Genomic DNA, 26313 nt, shown 5'->3' with positions numbered 1-26313 from the left:
GCCTTATCCCTTATGTTGGTCCCAGCCCTTCCTGGCGTGCTGTCAGGAGGGTACAAGAGTGGCACCAAGCCACATCTCACCCCCGCTGCCCCCCCAACCCCCGCCAGCAGTCTCCCGTTTCCCACCCAGCCCTGACCCAGCAGCAGCCCTGCCCCGGGCCGGCCTCGGGTGTCTCTGGGCCTGGAGCTGGCCTTGCCCCCGTGGACTTCGTCTCTGGAGCCTCGGGGCCTCTGCCGAGCAGCGTGGCTCTCGCTCTAGTTTTCTGGCCTGCTGTAGACTTCTCTCCACTTTCTAAGCCTCTTGGCTAACTTGGAAGCAAATTGAGCATGAAGGCAAGCTGATGTTTCTGCTGTGGATCTCCAGCCGGCCTTGTTGGTCACTTAACTTGACCAGCTGCCCTGGCATGGTGAAACAGCTCTTTTCCAATTTGGCATTATCCGTGGCTTCTGAAAGTATAAAATCAGAGTTGACAACCCAAAGCCGCCCCGATGCAGCCTGTCATTCCCTCCATGTTCATTAGCTCAGATGCCCCCCTGCCTGCTCCCTGCGTGGGACCAGAGTGCGGAGGTGAGGCTGGGGGCAAGGAGGGGATCGAGCCCAGCAGAGAAATCCCTCATTTTACCTGTTTTGACTTTTGGCATTTAATCCGACGCTGGTTAACTGGGTCTGTTTTCTTGTCTGCTTCCTCCCCCTTCCCTCCTGCTGCACCCCTCCCGTGGACCCCACTCTGCCTCTGTCCTGTGGGCCGGGCCTCCAGTGGGCGCATCAGTTACAATGATATGTTTGAGATGCTGAAACACATGTCCCCGCCCCTGGGGCTGGGGAAGAAATGCCCTGCTCGAGTTGCATACAAGGTAGACCCCACGCCCACACCCCGCAGGCTGTCTGTGCTGGGGCCGGGCTCCCGTGTCTCTTCTGGGGCTTGTCCATCTGTTTGTCTGCTGCTGTGCTGTCTCACTGTTTCTTTCTTTTCTCTGCCCCGACCATCTCTGCTTCCTTCCCAAACAGAGGGAAGCAGACACCACGAGGTGTCTCTGCACTGGCCCCTTGTCCCCCAGGGCTGCCCCTCTGAGAGCCCCCGGGGGGGCTCAGGAAGATGGAGCTGGAGCCCACCATCTGCCCTTTCTCCTTCCCTTCTCTTCCCTAGAAAGGAGGGGACAGACCAGCTTTTTTGACGGAGCCTGTTTTTGTTCTGAGCTCAGGACCACCCTCTGCTCCTCTTTTCCCTAAGCCCCTGATGTGGGTGGAGTTGTCTAGCCCTGAGAGTCTGACCCTGGGGGAGCAGCGGCCTGCAAGGCCTCTGCAGGGTGTACCTGAGGAGCCCACCCCCAGCTCCGCATGTGCAGAACTTCCCGGGCTGGGGAGGGAGTGTTGTCTCTAGGGCTTCGTGGGTTCATGGAGCCTTAAGAAGGAAGGGTGCTGGAGAGAGGCATCCTGCCTTCATTCCTGGGGCTCTAGAGGGCCCTGCGGGGTGAGAACAGCCTCTGGGGCCTGGGTGGTCCCATGTCCCTCCCACCCTGCTGCTGAGGGCCCAGCGGGCTGAGCTGCAAGGAGTGGGGTATACTGAGGACACCGCCAGGCCTCCCTCCCGGGTGGGCAAGCAGGCCACATGGCCCCACCCCCAAACCTGCTCCCACCTGCCCCTGCATCCTCCATCACCCCCTTGGTGAGTAGGCACCTTCCATCCCTCCAGCGCTCCACCCTCTCAGGAGCCCTCCTGCAGCCCTCAGTTCTCCCGAGACTCAGCCAGCGTGTGCCTGGGGCCTGACTGCTGTCTCCCTCTCTGAGCAGGCTTCCCACCAGAGCTTCCATCTTTCTGATTCTGTCCACGCTGTCTGTCTCTGTGCTCCGATTCTGGGCTTGCATCTATCCCCTGGCTCAGCACAGCCTCTGGGAGCTAAGTGGCTCCTCCAGGCCATATGCAGACGCCTCTAGTGTCTTCCTCGGTCGTCCCCTGCCCGGCATGCGAGTCAAGCCTGCCTGGAGGTCCTGCATGAAAGGCTGTAGCTTTGTCCCCAAGAAGGAGAGCTGTGTCCACACTGACACCTGGGGCCAGGGTGGGCAGCCAGGGCCGTGACGGGGTAGCCTTTGGAGTTCTTCCCCAGGTGTGCTGGCCAACTCCAAGGTTCTGGCAGTGAAGAGACCAGGTGAGGCCTCGTGGTGGGTGGGAGTGGATGGGCTTGGTGAGCTGGGGAGGGTCCAGGAGATGCAGAGAGTGCCATGTCCAAGAGGGTCTAGGCCCAGGCAGAGACTCCTGTCTGTTTGCCCTGGTCTTGCCCCTCTGCTGCTCCCTGAGGTTCCTGGCTCTCCGGGGCCTGGGCAGGCAGAAGGGGCTCTGGTAAAGGTGCCCCGGACGGAGCTCTCCTCTCTTGGAAAACACCTGCTTGCCCCTCTTTCCCGCTGGCCCCTGACTCCCTGACTCCCCTGGCGTGGAACCCCTCTGCCTCTCCCACTGCCATCGGTGCTGGTCTGCAGGGACACCGTGCTCTGGGAAGCCGTGTGTGTCACACAGGTGACCAGCAAGGTCCTAGGACCATGATTGGAGGTGCCAAGTGGGGCTTTGCCAGCATTAGGGGATGGAGTCTGGGCTCGTGTCTCTAGCCACCTACCCTCCATCAGGCTGAAGACTGGATTTGGTGCCAGGATGCTGGGGGCGGGCCTGGGGGCAGAGAAGGGACAGAGAGGCTGCCCTGTCACAGGGTGCAGGCTTGGCAGAGGGCAGGCAGACCCCAGGGAGGGGCCCTGTGCCCCCACCTCTAGCTCCCATACTGGATGGGAGAGGACAGGGGGCTCACGGTGCCCGGAGGGCTCTACTTGGCAGGCGAGGTGGCCCCCCGATGCTCAGGACGTTCCAGACACACCTGAGACCCTTTTCCTCCTGGAGGTCGCATAAGTTCTCAGAGCCTCAGGGACACACCTGTCTCTAGCTCTTCTGTCCTGGAAAATGGAAGAGAGGAAAGGGGGCTGTTCAACTGATGGGGAAACAGGGAGCAAGCTTGCAGGGCCCCCAGTCTGGTCTGAGCACTTGTCTTCCTGTGGGATGGCCCTGGGTCCCCATGCAGCTGGCTGAGCCCGAGGCCCTGTGCAGTCACATCTGTTTGGGTCCTTGGCCCTGGAAGGAGCTGGTCTCTAAGGCTTCCCTTGCTGCCTTGGGCTGGGGGATCAAGCATCTGTTCCTGCCCCCTAGCTCGGTGGTGAGAGGCAGAGGCCTTCCCGGGGCTGCGGGTCTCCTCGCTGGGAACTGACCTCCGAGCCTGTGGTCTTGGCTGCCCCACCCCTCGTCCAATGCGCCTGTCTGTGGGCTGCCTCAGGGGTCCTGCAGCCCAGACCCCTCTTTAGCCTGCGCCACACACTTGTTCTATCATGGGCAGTGGACCAGTGCCCCTCTGGCTGAGACATGCCTGTTTTTTCAGAGGGATCCAGGCTTATGGCCTGGCCCCGTTGTACAAGATGTACGTGGACCTCCACTTTTCTGTAGCCCAGGGAACCCTCAGCTCAGATGAGGGTGGGGGTCCAGGGGTAGTGTGAATGCTGGCAAAACTCCCATCCATCCAGCCGCTCTTGGTCCTGGGCACCTGCAGGGAACACCTCTGGGAGGCCAAGCCCAGCCTCCAGGGCCCTCGAGCACTGTGTAGCCCTGTGGCGGGGGGACACTGGGAGGCCTGGCGCTGACCTGTCCCCCTTGTCCCCAGCGCCTGGTTCGTATGAACATGCCCATCTCCAATGAGGACATGACCGTCCACTTCACGTCCACGCTGATGGCCCTCATCCGGACTGCACTGGAGATCAAGCTGGCTCCAGGTGAGCAAGCCAGCCTTGAGGGAGGGCACGAAGCCAGGGCTGTGTGACCGCCCCCGAGAGCCACCCCAGGCAGCTGTGCAGGGGCGGGAGGAGGGGCCTGTCTGGACTGGATGGAGAACGACTGCCTCTGGCACCTCTGTCAGACTGACCTCGTCCCCTGAAGCCATCCTGCACGTTAGTGCTGCAATGATCCCATTTTCACGTGAGGAGCTGGGGTGGAGTGAAATTGAATGACTCCAGATTTCCCAGAGTTCTGCAGTGTTGGAGCCAGCGTCACATGAGCCAGTACCCCTTATGGGGTGAATAGTCTGCCCCTTCCCCATAGTGAGCCCACTTCCCCCATCAGGCCCTCTCCGGAGTTACTGATAGAACTACACAGCCTGAGCCAAATCAAGGAGGAAGTGAACCTCCCGCTTGTCCTCCCCTCCACACTGCATGTGATGACAGCTTCTCCTTCACAGAGAAAATGAGTCACCAGAGCGGCCCTCCCTCCACATTGCCTTCCTCCCTGCATCCGTGCCCTTGAGCTTCGCCCTTTCTTGTGTAACGGATGAGCAGAGGCCAGTCTTCCCGCTTGCACACTCTGCCCTGTTTTCATCATCTACCCAAGGATGTCATGACAGAAATTCTGTATTCTGTTTCTTGCCCTGTGAACTTTCTCTCTCTGCTGGATTATTTCTATCAATATGTAAATGTGCTGTTATTTTTCCTATTTTTAGAAAGTTTTTCTCTTCCCCCTCCATCGACTTCTCTCTTTTTCTTTTTTCCTTCTTAGCAACAGGAGACACAGGTCTGCATTGCCTCTGATTTCTCCTTTCCTAGTCTGCAGTCCATCTTTCACAGTGCAAAGCTTTGCTGGAACTGCTCTTGTCAAGCTCCGCAGGGACCTCCCATTCTCAGCCCTTGCCTTATGGACCTGTCCACAGCCTTTCCGCAGTTTTCACTCCCTTCTGTGTGAAACCCCTTGTGTCTCTTTTTCTGGCTTCTCCCAACCTCTGAAGGTCACTGTGTGCCTCAGGCATACATTCTCACCTTTTCCCATGGCTTTCAATGTTGTGAATTCCAATTTTGTATTTTTACTCCAGGCCTGCTCCTACACCCCAGGCTTATATACCCCACAAATTATTCACCATCTGTACTTGGAGGCCCATTGAGCATCCAGAGTTCACGTGCTGACTCTTGAGTTCCAGATACTCCCCAGATTCCTCCCTGTCTCCATCAATGGAAACTGCTGTTAGAGTTGCTCAAACCAAAACTTTTGCAGTCATTTTTATCTCCTACTTTTTTTTCTTACCCTACTTCTGATCCATATCTGAACCCTTATAATATCTTCTGACTCCACCTTCAAAATACACTCAGAATATGATCACTTGTCTAACCTTTCCTACTGCCACCTCCTGGTCCAAGTCACTCCTGTTCTTCTTGACTGGATTGTTGCGGTAACCTTCTAACTGGTCTGCTTCTGCCCTTGCCTCTTTCAGTCTACCTTCAACACAACAGCCAGAATGATCATGTTAAAAATCAAGCCAGTAAAATTATTAAACCTCTAGCTAGCCTGATCACGAAAAATAGATAAAAATAACCAATATAAGGAACAAAAGAGGGAATGTCACTGTAGATCCTACTGACGTTAAATGGATAACAAGGAAATTTTATAAACAACTTTATGTCAATAACTTCAGTAACTTAAATGAAATGGAAAAATTCCTTGACACAAACTATGAGGCTCATTCAAAAATAGGTAACCTGAAAAAAAAAGGAAATAGATAACCTTAGTAATACTGTATATATTAAATAAATTAAATTCATAGTTAAAAATCTTCCAACAAAGAAAATCGTGGGCCAAATTTGTTTCACTGATGAAGTCAACCAAACGTTTAAGGAGGAAATAATTCTATACAAAGTCCTCTAGACAGTAGAAAAAGAGAAAGTATTTCCCAATTTATTTTACGAGGCCAGCATTACTCTGATACCAAAACTAGACAGAGACATTACAAGCAAAAAAATTACAGACCAACATTCCTCATGAATACAAACAATAAAATTTTCAACACAACTTTAGCAAACTGAACATGGTGATTAAAGTAGGGTTTATCCCAGGAATGAAAAATGCCAGGTGGGTTCAAGTTTAAAAATCAATCAATATAATGTAATATATCAAGGAGGAAAAACTATATGATTATCTCAATGGTTGCAGAAAAAGCTTTGACAAAATTCAACATCCATTTATGATACATAAATTCTATATAAACTAGAAATTAAAGCAAACTTCCTCAATCTGATCAAGGATATCTGTGATAAACCTACAGCTAATGACATGCTTAACAAAGAAAGCCTGGCTCCTTTCCCCCTAAGATCAGTAACAAGGCAAGGATGTCTCCTGTCACAATTTTTGTTCAATATCATACTTGAGGTTCTAGCCATTGTAACAAGTCAAGAAAAGGAAATGAGGTGTGCCAATTAGAAAGAAATAAATAAAATTGTCTCTATTCATGAGTGACATGATTATCTATACAGAAAATCTTAAAGAATCAAATAAAAAGTTAATAAAACCAAAGCATCTACAAGCCTAGGAATACCAAGGATTGCTGGGAACCACCAGAAGCTAGGAAGAGACAAGAAGCGTTCTTCATTAGAGCCTTTCAAGGGATCACAGCCTTGTCGATACCTTGATTTTGAGCTTTTGGCCTCCAGAACTGAGACAATATATTTCTGTTGTTTAAAGCTGCAAGAAGAAGTTACTAAAACTAATACCTGAGTATAGCAAGGTCAGTATATGAAAAGCAAATGTATTTCTATAGATTAGCAATTAACAATTGAAAAAGTTCCATTAAAATTGCACCAAAAACATCAAATAACTGGCTAACTCTAAAAATATATATGCTAGAGTGTATGCTGCAAATTTCAGAATATTGACCAAAGGAATTTTTAATAACTAAACCAAGCACTATATCATGTTCATGCATTGGAAGACTCAATATTGTTAGTTCTCCTCATATTGACCAATAGAATCAGTGTTACGCCAATCAAAATCCCAACAGGCTTTCTGGGTTGAAATTTATAAACTGATTCTAAAATATACGTAGAAAAGCACACAAACTTGAGTAACAAAAACAATTTTGCAAAAAGAATAAAGTATTTTAGCCATTTGAAAAATGACAATATTTAAGTACTGATGAGAATGCAGAAAACTTGAATTCTCGTGTTCCTAGTGTGGATACAGTGGTACAGCCGCTTTGGAAAACAGTTTCACCGTTCTTTATCGTGTGGCCCAGGCATCCCACTCCTAAGGGAGATGACATGAAAGTATACTCGCACACAAAAACCTATATGCTAAAGTCTGTGGCTTTATTCATAATCGCGCCAAACGGTAAACAACTCAACCATCAGCCAAATGGTGACGGATAATCAAACTGTGGTGTGTCTGTGCAGTGAGACGGTTCTCACTCAGCAGCAGAGAAACAGGCCGCCCGTATGCTTGACGTGGGTAGGGCTCAGATGCATCGCGCTGGGTGAAAAGTCAGACTCGGCAGCATGTTGTGTGAAGCCATTTGTATGACATTCTGAGAAGCTGAAACAGTTGAGACAGAAAACACATCGTTGATGCCAGGGCCCTGGGAGAGGGCGAAGGGGTGGACCACAAAGGGTACGGAGGGAGCTTGGCAGGGGTGCCGTGCTCCTGCCTGGATTGTGATGGTGGATCCATGGTCATATGCATTTACCAAAGTTCACAGAGTGGGAGAGGTAACAAGGTGAATGTTTATGTACGTAAATCACACTTTAATAAACATGATGTTTAAAAAGAGATGGATCAGAGTACTTTATTCCTCTGCTTGGCCCCTCTGCTGCTTCCTGTCTCAGCGGCCCCCACCTGCATGTCCTCTCCCTCTGCTCCAGCCTCGCCCTCCTGGCTCCCTGGCCCCCTTCAGGGTCCCGTGAGCCCTTTCCCGACCGTTCTGTCCAAACTGCAGCCCTCCTCATAGTTCCTGTCCCTCCCCTCTTGGGTTTTCCTGTATCCAACGTACTGGACTTCTAACTTACTGCTACTTCATTGTAGATTAAAATCCTGTAACTCCACAAGGGCAGTTTCTTTTGCTCTTGTTCCATCACCTAGAACAACACCTGGTGTTCGGTGGGCGCTCAGTAACTTTTATGGAATGATTGATGAATGGCTGGAATACCGCGGTGTCCCTTCCGAATCCCATTGCCACCCATGCCTACACGCCCTCGCACCCTCGCCACTGGGCGGCTCAGCTCCCACACCTCTTTAGACAGGTTCTGGCGGGAGCTCTCTGACCAGCCTCCAAGGCAGTGTTTCTCCCCCCTGCACCTTTCCTCCAGCATGGGGTCTCTCCCCGCCCACCCCAGCTCTGCCTGTTCCCCCAAGGGGGCTGTGGGATGGCTCCTAACATCTCTCCTCCCTTCCCACCCTTATCCTGCCCCAGCTGGCACAAAGCAGCATCAGTGTGACGCAGAGTTGAGGAAGGAGATTTCCTCTGTGTGGGCCAATCTGCCCCAGAAGACCCTGGATTTACTGGTGCCACCCCATAAACGTAAGTAGGGTGAGAAACTCCCCCTGCCCACCCCTCTTCTGTCGCACGCAGAGGCAGAGCAGGGAGTCCTGGGTGAGGGCAGTTGTTGAGTCACCTTGGAGAGGAGGGCTCACGTCCTTGATAGCCCAGAGCACTAGTCTCCAAGGTGGGAGCCAGGGACTGTGGGAGGAGATGTCTGGGCCGTATTCCGTTGGGCAGAGTCACCCACACTCCTAGTGTGGGGAATTCCCTTCAGAAAATCCAGAGAAAAGGTAGGGAGACGCCTACAGTTGGAGCTGGCAGAAGGATGAGGTGTCTGGGGGTAGACTGAGCTGTGCTGTGTTGGGTGGAGCACAGCGGGGCCTGGGGGAGAGTCAGTGCAGCTCCAGACGGGCCAAGCCCCACGGTCCCGCCCGTGGGTCCAGGAGTCCGCGTGGTGGGTGCTGGCTCCTCACCCCAGCCCACCCCACATGTCCCCTTTCTCTTGTGTTCCCTCCCTTGCCTGCCGTGCTCTCCAGCCGATGAGATGACAGTGGGGAAAGTGTACGCAGCTCTGATGATATTCGACTTCTACAAACAGAACAAAACCACCAGAGACCAGATTCACCAAGCTCCTGGAGGCCTGTCCCAGGTACCAGGTTCCAGGAGTTCCAGGAAGTAACCCCGAGACTCTGCCACCTTCTATTGTTTGGTAGCAGAGGGGACCCAGCCCCTTCTTGAAGAAAGTGCAGCGGGAAAAGGAAGATGAGAGTTTCTTGCGGCCGCCTCTCTGGCCCACAGAGTCAGAAACCCCATATAGCCTGTGCTTCCGTTAGCGGGAGGTGCACACAGGCGGGGCCCAAAGAGGTTCAGACCAACTGTGCAGGGTCATGATGTGTCCCACTCATGCCTCTGGCTGGGATAGTTTGGAGGACTTTCTTCCATAGGTCATCCTTCAAAGATGACGACTTCACCACACAGCCAAAACCTTTGGTGACCGTGTGTAGACTCTCATCTATAAAGTTGTCCTGTGTCCAGCACTCAGGACATTCACCCCCAGGGTGCGAAGTGTCTGGTGCCCACACCCCAGCCCTGAAATCTCCTCGAATTCTGCTCTACCTGGGACTCTGGCAGCGTCTACTGGTCAATCCAAGTTGATGACGAGATGAAATCTTTTTGCCATTTGTAATCAGATCCAGTCCCCAAATTGTGTAGGAAGGGAAACTGAGGCTCCAGGAAATGAAATGACTGTCCTGAAGTCACTTACAGGCCAGATTGGGAATGGGCTTCTGATGGGCGAAGGACAGGCCCAGGGATCCCCATCCTGCCCTGGGGGTTCCGGATAGGTGGCCGCACACCTCGGTGCCTGGGGTCCATGGGGCATCCCCGGCCTCAGAGACCCTCCTCCTGGCGCCCCTTCTGCAGATGGGCCCCGTGTCGCTGTTCCACCCTCTGAAGGCCACGCTGGAGCAGACGCAGCCGGCCGTGCTCCGCGGAGCCCGGGTTTTCCTTCGGCAGAAGAGCTCGGCCTCCCTCAGCAATGGCGGGGCAGTGTGAGTACCACCGGGCAGGGCGTGGGACCTTGGCGGGAGGAGGGCAGGGGTCCCCCTGGAGCTCTCGTGGGCAGTGCTCCAGGACAGGAAGCCCTCGTGTCTCACCGCCACCCAGCCACACCCACCTCCACCCAGATGCTTCGCGGTGGGTCCAGCTGGTCCAGTCTGCCGCCGGAGCTGGTTCTGTGGTGCATCTGAGGCTGATTCCTGTAACAGTAGACAGGTGCTCTGACGGCACTGGGGTCACCTGATTTAGACAGTCTGTTATTCCAGCCCACGCCTCCCACTGTGGGAGCCTGTTTCTCTCTCCGGTGAGGGCTCCCCTCTGCTTCCTCGCTGGCCTTCGGTGCCTGCAGACCATTAAGAAGGTATCTGTTTCCACCTCAGCTTCTCACCGCTTTTTGTTAATGGCCTGTTAGTGTTCTCATCTTCCTTTAAGACACTTTCCCTCTCAGATCTCCATTTTGATATTGATGTCTGTTTTGTAGACAAATTGGCAAGGTCTTTCCATATCACATAACTCTTGGTAACGACCCCAAAACCAAGTGATCCAGAATAGCAATCACTGTGGCACTCTGAGGGGTGGTAGCTGGTGCCAGGCTGAGCTGCACTGGAGGGCAGGACCCTCTCAGCCACCGCCCCCAGTGCCCCACATCTGCTAACATCCCGTTGGCCAAAGCAACTCATTGGTTGAGCCCAAAGCAGGAATGTGCGCTCTGTCTCACCGGCAGGGGCTGAGGGTGGGCCTCACGCCCACTTGCCATCCTGGAGAACCACAAGGCCAGGCAGCAAGCATGGCTAGGGCTCCTGGTTTGTTCCTCTTCTGTGCATGTTTTGGACACTCTTTTTGAAGCCTGATTTCAGGTCATGGGCTGTGAATCAGGTAGCTTTTGCTGAGTAACAAACTGCCATACTTAGGGAGCCAGCCCTAAGTGCTTTGGCAGTGCTTTGGGCCTGGGCCCCGGCCAGCTCTGGTGGGGCCGGTGGGCCCAGGACAGCATATTGTCACCTCCTGTGTCTGGGCTCATCAGTGTGGAGAGGCCGGAGAACAGCCCGAGGGGAAGGCCAGGGTGCAGGCGTTCAGGCCTCTCCTTGTGCCCCATTGGCCAAAGCAAGTCACCTCCCTAGCCTGAGCTCATGGGACAGGGGTTGACACTGCGGCGGCACAAGTCCAGAGGTGGAGAGGCCACAGGACCCTGGGAGAATCTAAGCCACAGCTGGTAACGCTCCCGTGCGAAAACCGCACTCTTGAGTGCGTGCAGGCCGCCCGGCCCCTGGGAGCCCCCGTGTTCCCACACTCTCCCTTCTCCATGCTGGCTACGATCCCATTTGTGCATTTAAAGTTAAACAGTGGATTCTGAGTGTCCATGTGTGTGTCGGAGGGGATGGGGTGGGGGGGTGTCTTTGTGGACTGATCTGAGCCGGGCTTTCGGTTCCGGAAAATGAACACCACTTATTTCCGTGGTTATAATCTCTACACAAATCAGTTACCACCCCTTTTTGTTGCATATGAGATAGGGCCCAATCTACCGGGGCCAGGCAGTGGGGGCATTTACTGAGCCTTCTGATGGCTGGTGTAAGTGCCCACCCGGCCTCGGCATGGTGTGACCTCAGAGGTGACCAGGCCTTGGGGCCAGCGTCCATCCTCCTGGCCATGCTTCCTCTCAGGGTCAGCCTTTCCTGAGGCTAGAGCAGCTCCAGACAGCACAGTGCAGGGGAGACGCTTGCAACTTGAGAAGATGAAGGATGTTCTCAGAAAGCCCAGTGCTGGTGGGTCTGGTCATCAGCGTGGCCAGCCTAGGCCATCAGGCTTCACCTCTGAGCTCAGAGTGTGATTGTTGCCACTCAACCTGGGTGACGGGGAATGTATGTGATACCTCATTGTACAGGAGAACGAGCAGAAACCCAGGCCGATGCTGGGCTGTTTTGGTGCCACTTGGGAGACACGATAAGAAAGACAGACACTGATAGGGAGAGGGCAGGCGGTTAGGTTGCGTGTGGTGGGGAAGGCCTCCAAAAGTGGTCTCACCAAAGGGGACACTTGTGCCAAGACCTCAGGGCAGGAAGGCCTCGGTGGCTGGGGTCAGGGGAGTCGCGAGGAGCCGTGGGCCATCAGGGCTGACTGAGCGGCAGCGCAGGCTGGATGCCTCAGCCGTGTGCGTGTGTGTGGCCTCGTCCCACCACACGTGTGAGCCCCTGTCTAGGCCAGATGTCCCCAGACTAGGGTCCCCTCTCTGCCCATCAACTCTGAGCGCGCACGACCATTGCTGTCCCTGCACTGGAGGGTGGCCACACTCAAGGGGCCTCCTTCCTCTGGGCTCCTTCTAGCCCAGAACAGGGTCAGGTGGAGGTTTCTGGCAGGTGGGAGCCAGGTTCTGTGGCCCATGGACCTCCAGGCCCACAGGACAATCCTCTCTCCTCCACAGACATACCCAAGAGGGTGGCATCAAGGAGTCGGTCTCCTGGGGCACTCAGAGGACCCAGGAGGTGCCCTGCGAGGTGAGGACAGCCCTGGAGCGTGGCCACTCCACGGAGATCCCGGTGGTGCAGACAGGAAAAGCGGTGAGGGCTCCCAGGGCTGGGGGGCCGAGTTAGGGGTCGGGTGAGAGTGGGAGGGTGAGGGTGAGAGCAGGATGGGGGGGAGGCTGGGATGGGGGAGAAGGTGAGAGTGGGATGGGGGTGGGTGTGACTGGGGGGCTGCTGTTCCCCCAGGCTGTGGATGTCCAGATGCAGAGCATGGCCCTGAGAGGCCCTGACGCGGAGCCCCAACCCGGGCTGGAGAGCCAGGGCCGAGCTGCCTCCATGCCCCGCCTGGCAGCGGAGACTCAGGTGGGTGATCTGGGAGGGTTGGGGTCATGGGAGGGGGGTTGGGGGTGAGGAGACTTGGCATGGAGGAGCTTGTGTCCCACATGCGGGCTTTGCTGGGGTGGAACCTCCCTGAAGGCACTGTAGCCTGGGCACCACCAGCCCTGTTTGGAACCCTCAGAACATGATGCCGACCTCGAGAGGTGTGGCCAGGCCAGCAAGCGTCCCCGCTGCCCACTGTGCTCAGCCGCCTGTCGGGGCACCAGGGCCTCCACCCCACGGCCCCGTGTCACCGACCCAGCCCTTCCCTGTCTCTGGGACATGCCTCTCCCACTCCAGCTCTTCACTCCCCCAGAAATCACACACAGGGCCTCCTCAAGCCACCCTTTTCCCTCATGTCCTCTCGGAGGCCCTGGGGGTGACCCTGTTCTCTCTCTGGACACTGGAGGTTCTTTCTCTGGGACTCGCTTGACCACCTGGCAGGAAGCCCCTGGCCAAGGGGCTATGGCACTGTTTCCCGGGCTGAGCCCTTGGGTTCAGCATTCCTCTTCCAACCCCTCACTCCCTCGTCTCTGCCCACTGCGCCTGGTGCCCTCCGGGCCTGGCCACCTCCCTTCGGCGCCATGCTGGCGCCTCTTCTCCCTCCTTGATGCTTGAGCCCGAGCAGTGGCTCTGGGTGAGCCCATTTCCATGGGTTGTGCTTTCAGCCCTGGGGGAGCAGCCTCACGGTGCTGGATGGACGGAAGGGCTGGCACAGTGGTCTCACCGTGGCCACCGAGGCAGCTGTGGGCCCCACCCGGGATCCTTCCAGCCAGGCCCATAGCCTCCCTCTTCCTGGCACCCTCCCTGTCCTGTAGGGACGCTGAGGCCAAGAGGTCTCCTGGGCCCCACCCGGCCTGGGAGAGACAGGCACACAAACAGCATTTTGTGCAAAGAGTGCTTCTGAAGAAGCGGTGGGTCTCGCGTGGGCAAGAGCAGTCCAGGGAGAGGGAAGGGATTGGTGGTCCCGGAACCCCAGCCCCTCAGTGGGCCTCCCCAGGGACCCTGCCAGACGGCAGGCCAGGCCCTCCGTGGCGCCATGCTCCCCCCCTACCCCCAGCCCCCTGGGGCACAGCCTGCCTTGTCTGGGGAGATGCCCCAACTTCAGGGATAGAGTCCCAGGCCCATTCCTCCCGATGGGACGTGTCCTGTGGTCTGCCCAGCCCCCGTGTCATGGCGGCTTCCCCGCCGCCCTGGGCCTCCCTGGACCCCACTCTCAGGCCGTGCGCCCACCCGTGTCCCCGCCCGCAGCCGGCCCCAGACGCCAGTCCCATGAAGCGCTCCATCTCCACTCTGGCGCCCCAGCGCCCCCCTGTGGCTCGTCTCTGCAACGCCGCCCTGGACCGCGCTCCGGCCAGCCAGGCCGCCCCCCACCATCACCACCGCTGCCATCGCCGCAGGGACAGGAAGCCGAGGTCCCTGGAGAAGGGGCCCAGCCTGTCCGCAGACACAGATGGCGGTGCGTGCGAGGGGTCTCTTGAGGGGCGGTGGCTCGAGTTGGGGGTTCAAGAGCACACGGGAACCCTCTTCCTTTCTGCACCCCACAACCCCACAGCCAGCCCTGAGCCTGAGACCAGGCAGGAGCGCCCCCCAGCTCTTCCCTGGGCCCCTCTGCTGGCCCTGGGGGGCCAGGCCGGGGTGGGGTCTGTCTCGCCGCCGGCTTGGCTGTGCTTACTTTTCTTCTCCCCCCGCCAGCACCCAACAGCGCCGCGGGGCCTGGGCCGGGGCCGCCCCCGGGGGAGGGGCCAGCAGGCTGCCGGCGGGAGCGCAGGCAGGAGCGGGGCCGGTCGCAGGAGCGGAGGCAGCCCTCCTCCTCCTCCTCTGAGAAGCAGCGCTTCTACTCCTGCGACCGCTTCGGGGGCCGTGAGCCTCCCCAGCCCCAGCCCCCCCTCAGCAGTCACCCCGCGTCGCCAACCGCTGGGCAGGAGCCAGGACCCCCGAGACAGGTACGTGGGCCTCAGGACCCTGCCTCGTCCCCGCTCCCTGGGGTCCGGGAGGGAGCCCCTTCCCGGCCTGGTTCCTAGGCCCAAGCCTGCGCTCCTCGCTTCCTGGCCCCGTCCGTCCCGCCGGGCGGAGCCCTGGCCCTCCCGCTGTCCAGTCCCTTCTTTGCTTTCCTTCTGACTGAGGTGGGCTGGGCTGTGGTCTCCTGTTCCCTGGCCCTGTGCCTATCCCTTTCTGTCACCACCATCCCCAGACCGCCATCCCACCCTCCTGGGGCCGCCCCGGGTCCATCCCAGCTGCCCCCCCCCGCCCCCCGCCGTGGCTCTCCCCTGTGCTGTGCTCTGTTCGCTCTGTCCTTTGATTGGGGTTTGCCGTGTTCCCGTTTCCTGCAGGGTAGTGGTTCAGTGAACGGGAGCCCCCTGCTGCCAACATCTGGTGCTAGCACCCCTGGCCGCGGCGGGCGGAGGCAGCTGCCCCAGACCCCGCTGACTCCCCGTCCCAGCATCACCTATAAGACGGCCAACTCCTCGCCCGTCCACTTTGCTGGGGCTCAGACCAGCGTCCCTGCCTTCTCCCCCGGCCGGCTTAGCCGTGGCCTGTCAGAACACAACGCCCTGCTCCAGAGAGACCCCCTCAGCCAGCCCCTGGCCCCCAGCTCTCGGATCGGCTCCGACCCGTACCTGGGGCAGCGTCTGGACAGCGCGCCTGCTGCCCGCACGCAGCCTGAGGACACGCTCACCTTCGAGGAGGCCGTGGCCACCAACTCGGGCCGCTCCTCCCGGACTTCCTACGTGTCCTCCCTGACCTCCCAGTCCCACCCCCTCCGCCGGGTGCCCAACGGCTACCACTGCACTCTGGGGCTCAGCTCCGGCGGGGGCGGCCGGGGGCGGCACAGCTACCACCACCCCGACCAAGACCACTGGTGCTAGCCGCACCGCGACCGGCGGGCGCGTCCCAGGTGATGAGTTCTATCATCCGCGCTGGGCTCCGGGGCGCTCGGGCGCTGAGGCGGGGGCAGCGGCCCTGGGAGGAGAGCCTCGGCCCTGTGTCTCCTGCTTCACGCTGGGTGGAGCGGTTTGTAGAGGGATGTGGCTCCCTCTGTACCCCTCCCGCGCTGCCTCCCTGGGTGTCACAGCTCAGAGCCTCCACAGGACGCGGCTGTGTGTGCTGAGCGGGACTGGGTGAAGGCCCCAGCGTCCGGGCTGGTGCTGGGAACGTTTTGCAGGAGGTCTGCATCTTGTGCGGATCGTCCTTTATCCAAACGTGTGGTGCAGAGGAGCAGGCGAGACCTCAGGACAGAGTCGATGGTGAACCGAGCAGGTCTCATCAGCCTCCTCACACCAACGGTCCGGTGGCGCCCTTCGTACCTAAAATGGGAAATAGGCACTAGAAACGCACGCAGATGCTCTGTCCTCTCCCAGACATAGTCAGCCCTGACAGGGACCAAATCTGGACCACGTTCTTGCTGTTGGTTTTGATTTTTAGTCACGACACCCTTCACTCGTTTGTTGACTCTATATACTTGATCAAAAAATAAAAATAAAAAACCAGAATAACGGGGAAGGGAATGTTAACATGACTGTAACACCTCAAACCTATAGGAGGATCTCAGCGTTTCAGGATGTGCGTTGTTGGCTTGCTCGAGGAGATGCTCTGTGTCCAGTCCAGGCAGCCAACCAGACCCCCCCGGCTCCCGCTGTTCTCGACCAAGTGCCTGACCTCTTAGCGCCTCGTGCAGGCTCCCGGGGGCGGGACGGGAGGCCTGTGTGAACTGCGAGTGGGCTTTGTGGAGACTATTCCAAACAGCAACTGAGTAGAAAGCGGATGTAATGGAGAACATGCAGAAAACATCCAGTAGGTCCGTCGTAGTTGGAATGAAGCGGCCGTTTGCCCCTTTTCCTCGAACCACTAGAGGCTGCAGGGCATGTGTAGCATGGCCCGCGTGGGCCGGTCAGTCTTTCTACACCCGATTCTCAGGGACAGGGTGCCTGACAGGCAGGGCGCAATCTCTGTAGTTGTGCAAATTTCTTTTCACAGAAGACTCATCGGGGAGAGGCTGGTGGGAAGTGGGGGAGATTGGATGGGGTGGGGGCAGGAGGAGCGCCCGCATCTGAGCAGATGAGGGCAGCTGGGAACCAAACTGAAATGAGGCCGGAACTTGGAGGAAGGAGCAGCTCAGCTGCAGCTGCTCAGCTGGGTACCTGAGCCCCCACTCTTTCTGGCACAAGAGGTGGGAAAGCAGGCAGCAGAACGAAGTCCAGCTTCAGGGCCACGTTCAAAAGAGAAAGACCACTGTTAGGATGTGGTGCATAAAACACTGGGAGACCCTTTGTTTCGTGAACAAAAGGAGCATTTAGATGAGTAGATTCTGGTGTGTCCTCCATATCTTGAAATGTGAGATGATCTCTTTGCTGGGTCATTTGAGTGTTCCCATTGGCTTTTACCCCATGATTCTCCTAAAGGAACTTGGAGTGTGATGTGTGTGTGCGTGTCTGTGTGTCCCCATGAGCGGATGCCATTAACCCATAGGGCTATGCAACAAAAGACACACGTTTAATATTAGAAATAAAACACACAAGACCGCCACCTGTTTCTAGGGTTTGAGCATGATTGTGACCAAACCATTTTATAGAATTTCCTTACTGGAAGGCACAACACTCTGAAACTTTAAAATAACAGAGTATTTTACTCAAATAGGATATAATTAAAATCGGAACCTCGGACTGTGCATGTCATCACTGGCTCCTGTTGCAAAGCAGAAGGATGGTATTTTGGTACTGATGTTTTGTCTCTGGTCCCCCAGCCCATATTATTTTGAAGTATTCATTCTGTGCAGAACCACAGCTGCTTCCCCAGGCCATGTTGGGCAGAGAATCCACTTTTCCAGACCCACAGAGCCATGCTGGCTTGTCTGGATTCTTTTAGACACTGGAATTGGTGAAAATTACAGAGAGCGGGGGATATACTGTCTTGTTTTCCCGACTCTGCGTTTTGTTTCTGTACTGTCTCTTCTCAGCTGTCACGTTTCCCCCAAAATCTCATAGTGAGTTGCCAAATTTGAAGTGCATCAACCAGTTGTCTGCATCTGGAACCAGTCAAGCAGTGGCTGTAGTTTGAATAAGTTATGTGTGCATGTAAAATATATACATATATACATATATTCAAGTATGTGCATGAAATGTATATCTTCGTACTTTTTGATAAAATGTATTCATTTGTTAATTTTTAATTATATTTGATATAAATCAAGGGTTTGTTGCAAAACTTTATATTTAAGAACAGTGTTTAAAAAAAACAAAAACCAAAAGAGAAGTCCCAACCATGCAACACAACTGGGACTTGCTTTAAAAAAAAATTCTGTGATTGACTAGTTTGCTGCCTGAGTAATATTTATCAGCCAAACTTTGGATTCTGCTGTTGTTTCTACAATGACATTTTGTATGAAGCAAAGTCCTTGTATTAAAATAAAACTTAGCAAAAAATCAAAAACAAAACCCCACCATGCTGCTGGGTGATATATGCAAGGGGTGCGGAGCCAGGCGGCTGAGCCACCTCCGTGGGTGCGGGCCTCGGGGGCGGAGTGCACAGGGCTCAGAAGAAGATGAGACCCTCTTCAACTTGCTCTGGGCCTGATAGGATGCAAGGGTGGATTGGGCCCAGCTTTATGGTGAGGATCAGGGTAGGCTTGTGGCTGGAGGAGCCTGGATGAGGACTCACGGGGGATGTGGTTGTGTTTTAGGGTTAGGAATATAGTTTGGGGTTGAGCAGGCATTGGCTGAGGTTTGGGGTGGCTGTGTTGGGTGGGTTAGTGGTTAGAGGTTAGAGTTAGGTTTGGGGTTGAGGTTGGGGTGTAAGTTAGAGACAGGGTTAGGAATTAGAGGTTAGGGTTAGGTATAGGCAAAGGGTTTGTCTATATAACCACTAACAGTGTAGGGTTGTGTGGGTGTAAGAATTAAGGTTTTGTTCAGTTTACTGTACATTAGAGTTCATTTACAAAAGGCATAATTGAACAGGCTTAGGTTTCAGACAAAAATGAAAATTATGGTTCTGATTACACTGGGAAAAGGGATTGGAGTAGGGTTCAAATGTTTAGTCTGTTCTGATATGGGCCTATATTTGGATTAGGGTTAAGGGTGGTGTAGGATCATGGTCAGGCTCAGAGGTTAGGGTTAGGGAGTAGAGTAAGGTTCAGAGTTAGAGGGTCAGGAGTAAGGATAGAAATTCAGGCTCAGGGCTCAGGGTTAGAGGCTCAGGGACAGAATTAGAGGGTACATTAAGAGGATGAGGGGCTTCCCTGGTGGCGCAGCGGATAGGACTCCGTGCTTCCAGTGCAGGGGGCCTGGGTCCGATCCCTGGTCAGGGCCCTAGATCCCACATTCATGCCGCAACTAAGAGTTCACATGCCACAACTAGGGAGCCCGCATGCCACAACTAAGGAATTGGCAAGCTGCAACTAAGGAACCCACGAGCCACGACTAAGGAGCCCTGGAGCCACAACTTAGGAGCCTGCCTGCTGCAACTAAGACCAGGTGCAACCAAATTAAAAAAAAAAAAAAGAGGATGAGGTTTTGCGGGATTAGAGTTAAAGGATGCAGGCTAGAGGGTCAGGGTTAGAGGGTTAGGTTAGATGGTCTGAGTCACGGTCAGGGTAAGGGTTAGGAGTTTACAGGTCAAGGTCGAGTATCTAGGGGCTAAGGGTTAGGAGTATTAGGGTTTAGGTTTAGAGATTAGGAGGTTAGGGTTAGGGAGTTAACGGTAGAGATTTGGGCGTTAGGGTTAGTGGGTTAGTGTTAAGCATAAGTGGCCCATGACCCCCCTAACCCCACACCTCTGAGTCCTCTAGGATGGACAGGACTTGCCCTGGGTCACTCATGAGTGTGGGGTTCACCTGGACCACTGGTTATCTCCCCCCCGTCCTGGAACCTGATAGTAGAAGAATGAAATGTGTGCTCTGGTCACTGACTGTTTCAAATCCAACTCAACCTCAGTCAACGGTTGTTAGGGCCTCAGAAGTCCACAGGGTTTCCTCCTACCATCTGAACTGGAAAGAGTAGTGCTGGCCCCACTTGGCCTGGGCAGCCCCGGTCCAGCACAGGCCTGGCCGAGGTCACTCCATGGTCATGTTATGAATTTATACAGAACTTGGTGCAGCGACCTACAAGCCCCCAGGTGCTGCCTCCTGAGGGCTGGTGGGGCCCTCCTGGGACTGCAGGCATCCTTTGTCCCATCTGAGTGGGCATCAATAGAGATCAAGTCTCAGGACAGCCCTTGACCTCTGACCATCCAGGCAGTCATCTGTGGTCCTCCAGCTCAGGCCAGTCTGGTCCCTGTCAAGCCTCTGTGGCCAATTACTGAGCTGACCTTGCTGCTGGGCAATTGAACAGCTACCTGGGCAGCACAGCAGCCCTTCGGGATGTTTCAGTTACTAACATCCATGTGGTTGAGAAAAGGGCCTCCCCCTCACAGGCTCATAGCCTGCCAAGAGAGGTAATAACTGTCTAAACATTTGAGTGTGTCCCTGACACAACAACCATACAGCAGACCATGGCCCTGCAATCCTTTGGGCTTCCAGCTGTAACAAACTTTTGATATTCATACTCATTAAGAGTCAAAGATACGGGAGCAACTGGGCCACCCAATGGACAGTTTCACACTGAGGCTGCATGGTGTTGGAGAGCCACATGCACCCATGTGGGCTCTGAAAGCTGCCAATTATGGGTTCCATGATAAGGAATAATCCTTGAGCCTCCCACTGCTTCACTGAGCAAGAATTTCCTAACCACCATAGCATTTAGTCTCTGCTCTTTGTAAAGGAGGGAGGAGACTGGATACATGAGCAATACTGTTCTTGGGGGATGGGTGAGTAATGTGGCCGGGGGGCAGGTGTGACTCCTGGGCTCCCACCACCAGGGACATCAATGAGGGCTGTGCCTTTTGCAAGAGGAAGAGCTTCTTGCCGTCGTGGGAGGACAGCAAGAGCGCTGGATGGGTGGCTGCAGCCCTGACCCTAAATCAACCCCCTCCTTCCTTGGCCGTCAGACCCCAGAGCTGGGCAGTGGGCTGTCAGAGACGTGGAATATGCTGCGTTCCCCGAGCCAGCCTCTGTTCTCACGCCAAAGTCCAGCGCCCCAGCTTTCCTTTGGGAACGTCTTACCTGTTTGCAGTCCAAACAGTTCCAGAGGGCTGACGCTACGTTCCACCCACCTTGAAGACGGGCGTATGACCCACATCTAGCCAATCCCGTGTTCCACCCTATAGGTGCTCTGATGGGTTCAAGGACGATGCCATGACCCAAACCAGGCCAGGGGCGTTTATTTTATTTTATTTTTTGGGCACGCTGTGCACGCGGGGTTTTAGTTCCCCGACCAAGGATCGAACCTGTGCCCCCTACATTGGGAGCACGGAGTCTTAACCACTGGACCACCAGGGAAGTCCCATCCCCTCTTTTTCAAAACTGCTATGGATTTAAAGCACACAAGATGATTGTGATATGAGTGGCCTTTTCAGTATGACTTGTTTGACTTAGAATGTTTTCCATGTTTATCCATGTTGTAACACGTATCATCAGTGCTTCATTCATTTATTTTTTATTGTGGTTAAAAATACATAACATGGGGATGGGGGGCAAGTGGAGGGAATGGCCCAGATGCACATCATCCACGGACCCTCTGGACTGGAGGGACTCGTGAGAGCCGGAGCCCGGAAATCCGGGGATGGATAAGGCACAGCGTCCCCTCCAATTCCTGTAAGCACCCCTTGCTCCATCCTGCGCCCAAATACCTCAGCTAGGCCCTCTCCACAGTCTTTACACTGCAAACTCAGCCGGGACAGACCTCTGCAGCAGCCGCTCCCCACCCTGCAGGAGAAGCTCAGAGGTCCTGTCCCCCTTTCCTCTGAGGGACTCTTTTTGGTGACCACAAAAGGATTTGATCGCTCAGGACAAAGCTGGTAGAGGACAGCGGGATGGCTGCGCCTGGCGCGCCGCGCTTGCTCCTGACCTTCGACTTTGACGAGACTATCGTGGACGAAAACGGCGACGACTCCGTCGTGCGCGCGCCGCGGCGGCCCAGCGGCTGCCTGAGAACCTGCGTGCCACCTAGCGCGAGGGCTTCTAGAACGAGTACATGCAGCGCGTCTTGCAGTACCTGGGCGAGTAGGGCGTGCGGCCGCGGGACCTGCGCGCCATCCACGAGGCCATCCCCCTGTCGCCCGGCATGGGCGAGCTGCTGCAGTTTGTGGCCAAGCAGGGCGCCTGCTTTGAGGTTATTCTCATCTCAGACGCCAACACCTTTGGCGTGGAGAGTGCGCTGCGCGCCGCCGGCCACCACGGCCTGTTCCGCCGAATCTTCAGCAACCCGTCGGGGTCCGACCCCTGGGGGCTGCTGGCGCTGCGGCCCTTCCACGCGCACAGCTGCGCTCGCTGCCCCGCCAGCATGTACAAGCACCAGGTGCTCAGCGACTACCTGCGCGAGCGGGCCCACGACGGCGTGCACTTGGAGCGCCTTTTCTACGTGAGCGACGGCGCCAACGACTTCTTTCCCATGGGGCTGCTGGCAGGCGGCGACGTGGCCTTCCCGCGCCGCCGCTACCCCATGCACCGCCTTATGCAGGAGGCGCAGAAGGCCGAGCCCAGCTCCTTCCATGCCAGGGTGGTGCCCTGGGAAACCTCCACCGAAGTGCGCCTCCACCTGCAACAGGTGCTGAGGACGTGCTGAGGACGTGGCCTACAGGGGGCACCCGGGCGGGGAGGGGGTGGGGCGGTGGGGGTCGGGAAAGAGAAAGCTAGTTTTATTACTCCCTTTCCCTTTCGTTTTGTTATATCCCTCCGGGATTTCCCGGAATCCCAGGTTGGTCCATTTGGGGAGTGGAGGAGGGAGCTGGGAGCTGTCCCCGTCTGTGCAGTTAACCCAGCTCGGCTGCCTCCCCCAGTTCCACGGCAAGCGAATTCCGGAGTCTGGCCCCACCCAGGTGGCGCGCATATCTGAGCAGGCAGCCGTGATTCCAAAAACCTTGACCTCCCAGCTGGGAGGACGGGGTTCCCTGTCAGGGTAGAGAAGGAACATCTCGCGCCGCGTTGCGGTTAACTGTTGCCTTGGGCTTCATGACGTCTTTCCCCTAGTCTTCTGTCCAGGGGACCCAGGCCCCGAAATGTACCCCCTCCCCACCTCCCCCGCACCGGACTCCCCGCGGAGAGAGGTGGCGCTCTCTGCCGACGTCCCAGGCCTAGATCTTGCTTTACCTGCTGTGACCCTACACCACACTCCTTGCCTCCCTCCCCCCCACCCAGCCTGTCAGCATCCCCACAGGAAAAAAAGCTAGAGGGAACAGACACCTCCTGGTGGTGGAATGAGGTAGCACACTGTCCCGGGGCTCGGGTCTGGCCAGCCAGGGACCTCACAGAGCCCGAAGATGTCTCCTCGCACCCCAGCCTCGTCTACGCAGCAAGAAACCAGGGACTTAACCAAAGTCGCCCCACTGGCTGGGCCCTCTGAGTCCCCCTTCTCCCGTATGGAACAGAAAGCCATGATGTTTTAAAGCAGAGCCAGTGGAAACCCAAGGCCCACCTCCCTCTTTTGGTGTTTCAGAGCTGTGAAGGAGGTGAAGGGGCAGAGGTGAGTGAGATCTCTCACTCTGCAGTCTGAGGGATGAGGGTGAGGTGATCTCTGCTCTCAGAGAGCCCCACTTAAGTGAGGGAGCTGGTCCCCACTCTGGGAGGAGCGCGCAGCTTGGGGAACCAAGAGTGAATACATAACAAAGCAGGCAAGAGGCAAAAGAGCAGAGTGCAGCCCATCCTCGCAGAGGGGCACAGGGGTCTAGTGTGGAGGGCTCAATGAGCACCGAGGAGATGGGAGATCCTGCTGCTTAGGGCAGGCAGAGGAGGCTCAGTTAGCGGGAGCCTTACAAGTGGGTTGCCTTTCAGTCCCTCGGCCCGGTAGCCCTGCAGGGCAAACATCAGGAGGTCATCAGAGTTTTATTCAAAGTTGGCACTTGCAGCTGGAGACCCTGTCTTGCATGGCGTCAGGGTCCCCTGTGGATAAGGTCACCAAACTCCTTGGCTTCCAGTTCTTTCCTGTCTCCAGCAGGCCTCTTGGTACCTCCTCTGTCTTTACCAGGACCCCTTCCCGCTGCAGTGGGGGGAAGGAACAGACACGGCTCACAGCCCAGGAGGCATGCAGGACTGGTCCAGTCTTGACTGGAGCTGGCGTTGGTGTGGGACTCAAGAGGCTCACTCAAGGCGGTGCTTGGGTCAGCATCCCAGAGAGCCCAGGCTGTCAGCAGCTGGGCTGCACATAGTTCCCGGGGAAGAATCCAGACCCCTCTAAGCCAATGCCCTCACACCAGCCATCGGAGTAGTGGCGGGATGCAGATAATGGTGCCCTCAGAGAAGGAGAGTTCGTTGTCCTTCTGGCGGATGTATGGGTACAGTGTCACTACTGCAGGGCGGGAGGAGAGGTGTGCCATGAGATGTGCCTCCTGCCCCGCCACAGGGATGCTTGTGCCCACATACTGGACTCTAGGGGGCAATGTGGGGAGTGGGGCAGGAGATGCCTTCTTCAAAGCCCCAGGACTCCTCCCCAGCTGAACTAATATTCAGTATCAGGCCAGCTGCTTCCCTCCTCTGTGGGGGTGGGGTGGGGTGGGGTGGAATAAAAGGCTCCACAAGTGTGACACAGGCTACCCCCTCCACTCCAAGAAACTTCAGTGTTTGAGAGCAGGGCCTCAGGATCTACCCATTTTTTGTAATCTGCTTTCAGGCCCCGTTCATCCTGGTCCTCCCACAATGTCTCTAGCAGGTGCTGGAGGTATTGCTCAGTAGGTGCTCTAGTAGGTGCTCAGTAAATACAGTAACACTGAACAGTGTAGACTTGGCCGAGTGAGCCTTGGGCAAGTCACTTAGTTTAAGCTCTCAGGCTCAGCTTCATCTGCTAAATGGCAGTGTGAAGATCCTAGGAGGTTAAGTAAAAGTGAGAAAATGGATGAGAAGCTTTGACTCTGAGGTCTGGTATAAAGCAGGGGCTAAATTATGTTAAAAAAAACCCCCACATAACATAACATTTACCATTTAAATCATTTTGAGCATACAGTTCTCTGGCATTAACTACATTCACGTTGTTGTACAAATATTCTCAGTATCCACCTCCAGAACTTATTCATTTTCCCTATGGGAAATTCTGTATCAATTTCTCTAAATTTTTGCCAACATTTGTTATTTTTAGTTTTCTTGATTTTAGGACTTCTAGTGTTTGGAGGGGTATGGCATTATGGTATTAACTTGCATTTCATCATGACTAATGATGATTAACATCTCTTCATGTGCTTGTTGACCATTTGTATGTCTTATCTGGAGAAGGGTCTTTTCAAGTCCCTTTTCCATTTAAAACATTGGGTTGTTTGCCGAGTCCCGCCAAGCGCTCCTGCTGGCGGCGTTGGTGTCGGTGAGGCCAGCCCGGAGCGGTCTCCGCGCCGCAGGGGCCCGCGCGCCGGGGTATCGCTAGCGGCCTCTCAGGGGCGCCGCTTCCTCTCTCGAGCTCGCAGGAGAGGAGACGCCCGACCCCATGCGCCCGTGTCCGGAGTGCCGAGATCGTGCTGTGCCGCGCGGACGCGGCGTCGGCGGGGCGGGTCTTGCTCGGCATTGGCTGCGGCTCACCTGAGCGCGCCGGCGGTCTGCGCGCCTCTCCCGGAAGTGGGCGTCCCGGCCAGAGCGCACCTGGCGCGGGGCGTCCTCGGGGCTCCTCGCCGTCGGCGCCGCGCGAGCCGGCACGGGTCCAGGGAGCCAGCGCGCGGCGGCTGGGAACGACCCGTCCCGTGGGTCCCCGGCACCCCAGCGGCATCCGAGCGCGGAGCGGAGGGCCACGGACCGCAGGTAAGGGGACAGGGGTTGGTGGTGGTGGGTGGAGGAAGGAACGACGAATTACACCAGAGCTGTTTGGTACAGTCGCGGAGCTCCCTAAGCTGGCGGCAGCAGGAAGGGCTCGCCTTTGGAGTAAAGGCTTTGAGGACGAGCTCGAGCCTACCCACTCCCGTTTTACAGAACATCTGCAGGTGTAAAGCTCACTCGTGCGCGGTTTTTCTAAGCAGCCAAGTGTCCCTCCCCCGCAATGTCTGCAAGCAGAACCTGAGAGGGGCCGGGTGCCTTGAGAGACTCGCCCTTGGCCCATGGGAAGTCCAAGGGATTTATCCTGCATGATGATTTCACCTGCTGGGAGCCCCCCCGCCCCCCCCGCCCCCCCCGCCAACCCCCACTCTGGCCAGGTGGCTCAGCCCTGGTTACTGCACTTCTCCAGCCCCGGCCGGCCCTTGGCCACCTGCTGGGATGGGAAAGGGAAGGGTGTGAGAATTGCACCTTAGAAACTTGCCAGGGGGCGTGGATTTAAACACATAGTGGTCACCCTGGCAGAAGAGAAGGGAGGAGGGCACCTTGTTGCCCTTTCGTTGTGGAATCGGTGTTGCTCCCGGTGAGAGGGACCTCTGCAGTGTTTGGTGTATTGGAACTGAATAATTAGAACTTGTACAATTTTCAAATTATGTGGTATTTGAATTTAAAAGCAAAACCCCTAGAACCTCTAAGTGTTTTATAAATTGAGGTCTAAAAATTGAAGGTCTGTTTTGCTTCCACTATGACATTATGTTAAGAAATGTGCATTTATTGAGAAGAGAGTCAG

At 55.8% G+C, this 26313-nt stretch overlaps 1 protein-coding gene and 1 pseudogene across 6 annotated transcripts in view; both read left to right on the top strand.

The window, feature by feature from the left end:
• The window catches only part of CACNA1B (calcium voltage-gated channel subunit alpha1 B), a 187173-nt gene extending 169029 nt beyond the window's left edge, over positions 1-18144 (top strand). For 4 of the 5 annotated variants that reach the window (XM_082469396.1, XM_082469394.1, XM_082469395.1 and 1 more), the window contains exons 37-46: positions 758-854; positions 3693-3801; positions 8247-8354; positions 8852-8964; positions 9738-9865; positions 12292-12427; positions 12578-12694; positions 13961-14168; positions 14405-14655; positions 15043-18144. In XM_082469396.1, the coding sequence (XP_082325522.1) occupies positions 758-854; positions 3693-3801; positions 8247-8354; positions 8852-8964; positions 9738-9865; positions 12292-12427; positions 12578-12694; positions 13961-14168; positions 14405-14655; positions 15043-15579 (1804 nt within the window). In that variant the 3' untranslated portion in view covers positions 15580-18144. The remainder of the gene's footprint in view (positions 1-757; positions 855-3692; positions 3802-8246; positions 8355-8851; positions 8965-9737; positions 9866-12291; positions 12428-12577; positions 12695-13960; positions 14169-14404; positions 14656-15042) is intronic. The other variant, XM_082469397.1, reaches the window with a different exon arrangement.
• Positions 18145-19060: 916 nt separating this feature from the next.
• LOC309664253 (phosphoethanolamine/phosphocholine phosphatase pseudogene) lies at positions 19061-22365 on the top strand (annotated as a pseudogene). Its single transcript has one exon. The product of its transcript is annotated as a phosphoethanolamine/phosphocholine phosphatase pseudogene (transcript).
• The last annotated feature ends 3948 nt before the right edge of the window (positions 22366-26313 follow it).

The sequence above is a fragment of the Balaenoptera physalus genome (genome assembly GCF_965194825.1).
Source record: "Balaenoptera physalus genome assembly, chromosome: 7".
In the NCBI taxonomy this organism is placed as follows: domain Eukaryota; kingdom Metazoa; phylum Chordata; class Mammalia; order Artiodactyla; family Balaenopteridae; genus Balaenoptera; species Balaenoptera physalus.
The sequence above is the reverse complement of the archived record's forward strand: the minus strand, read 5'-3'. Positions and strand labels throughout refer to the sequence as shown.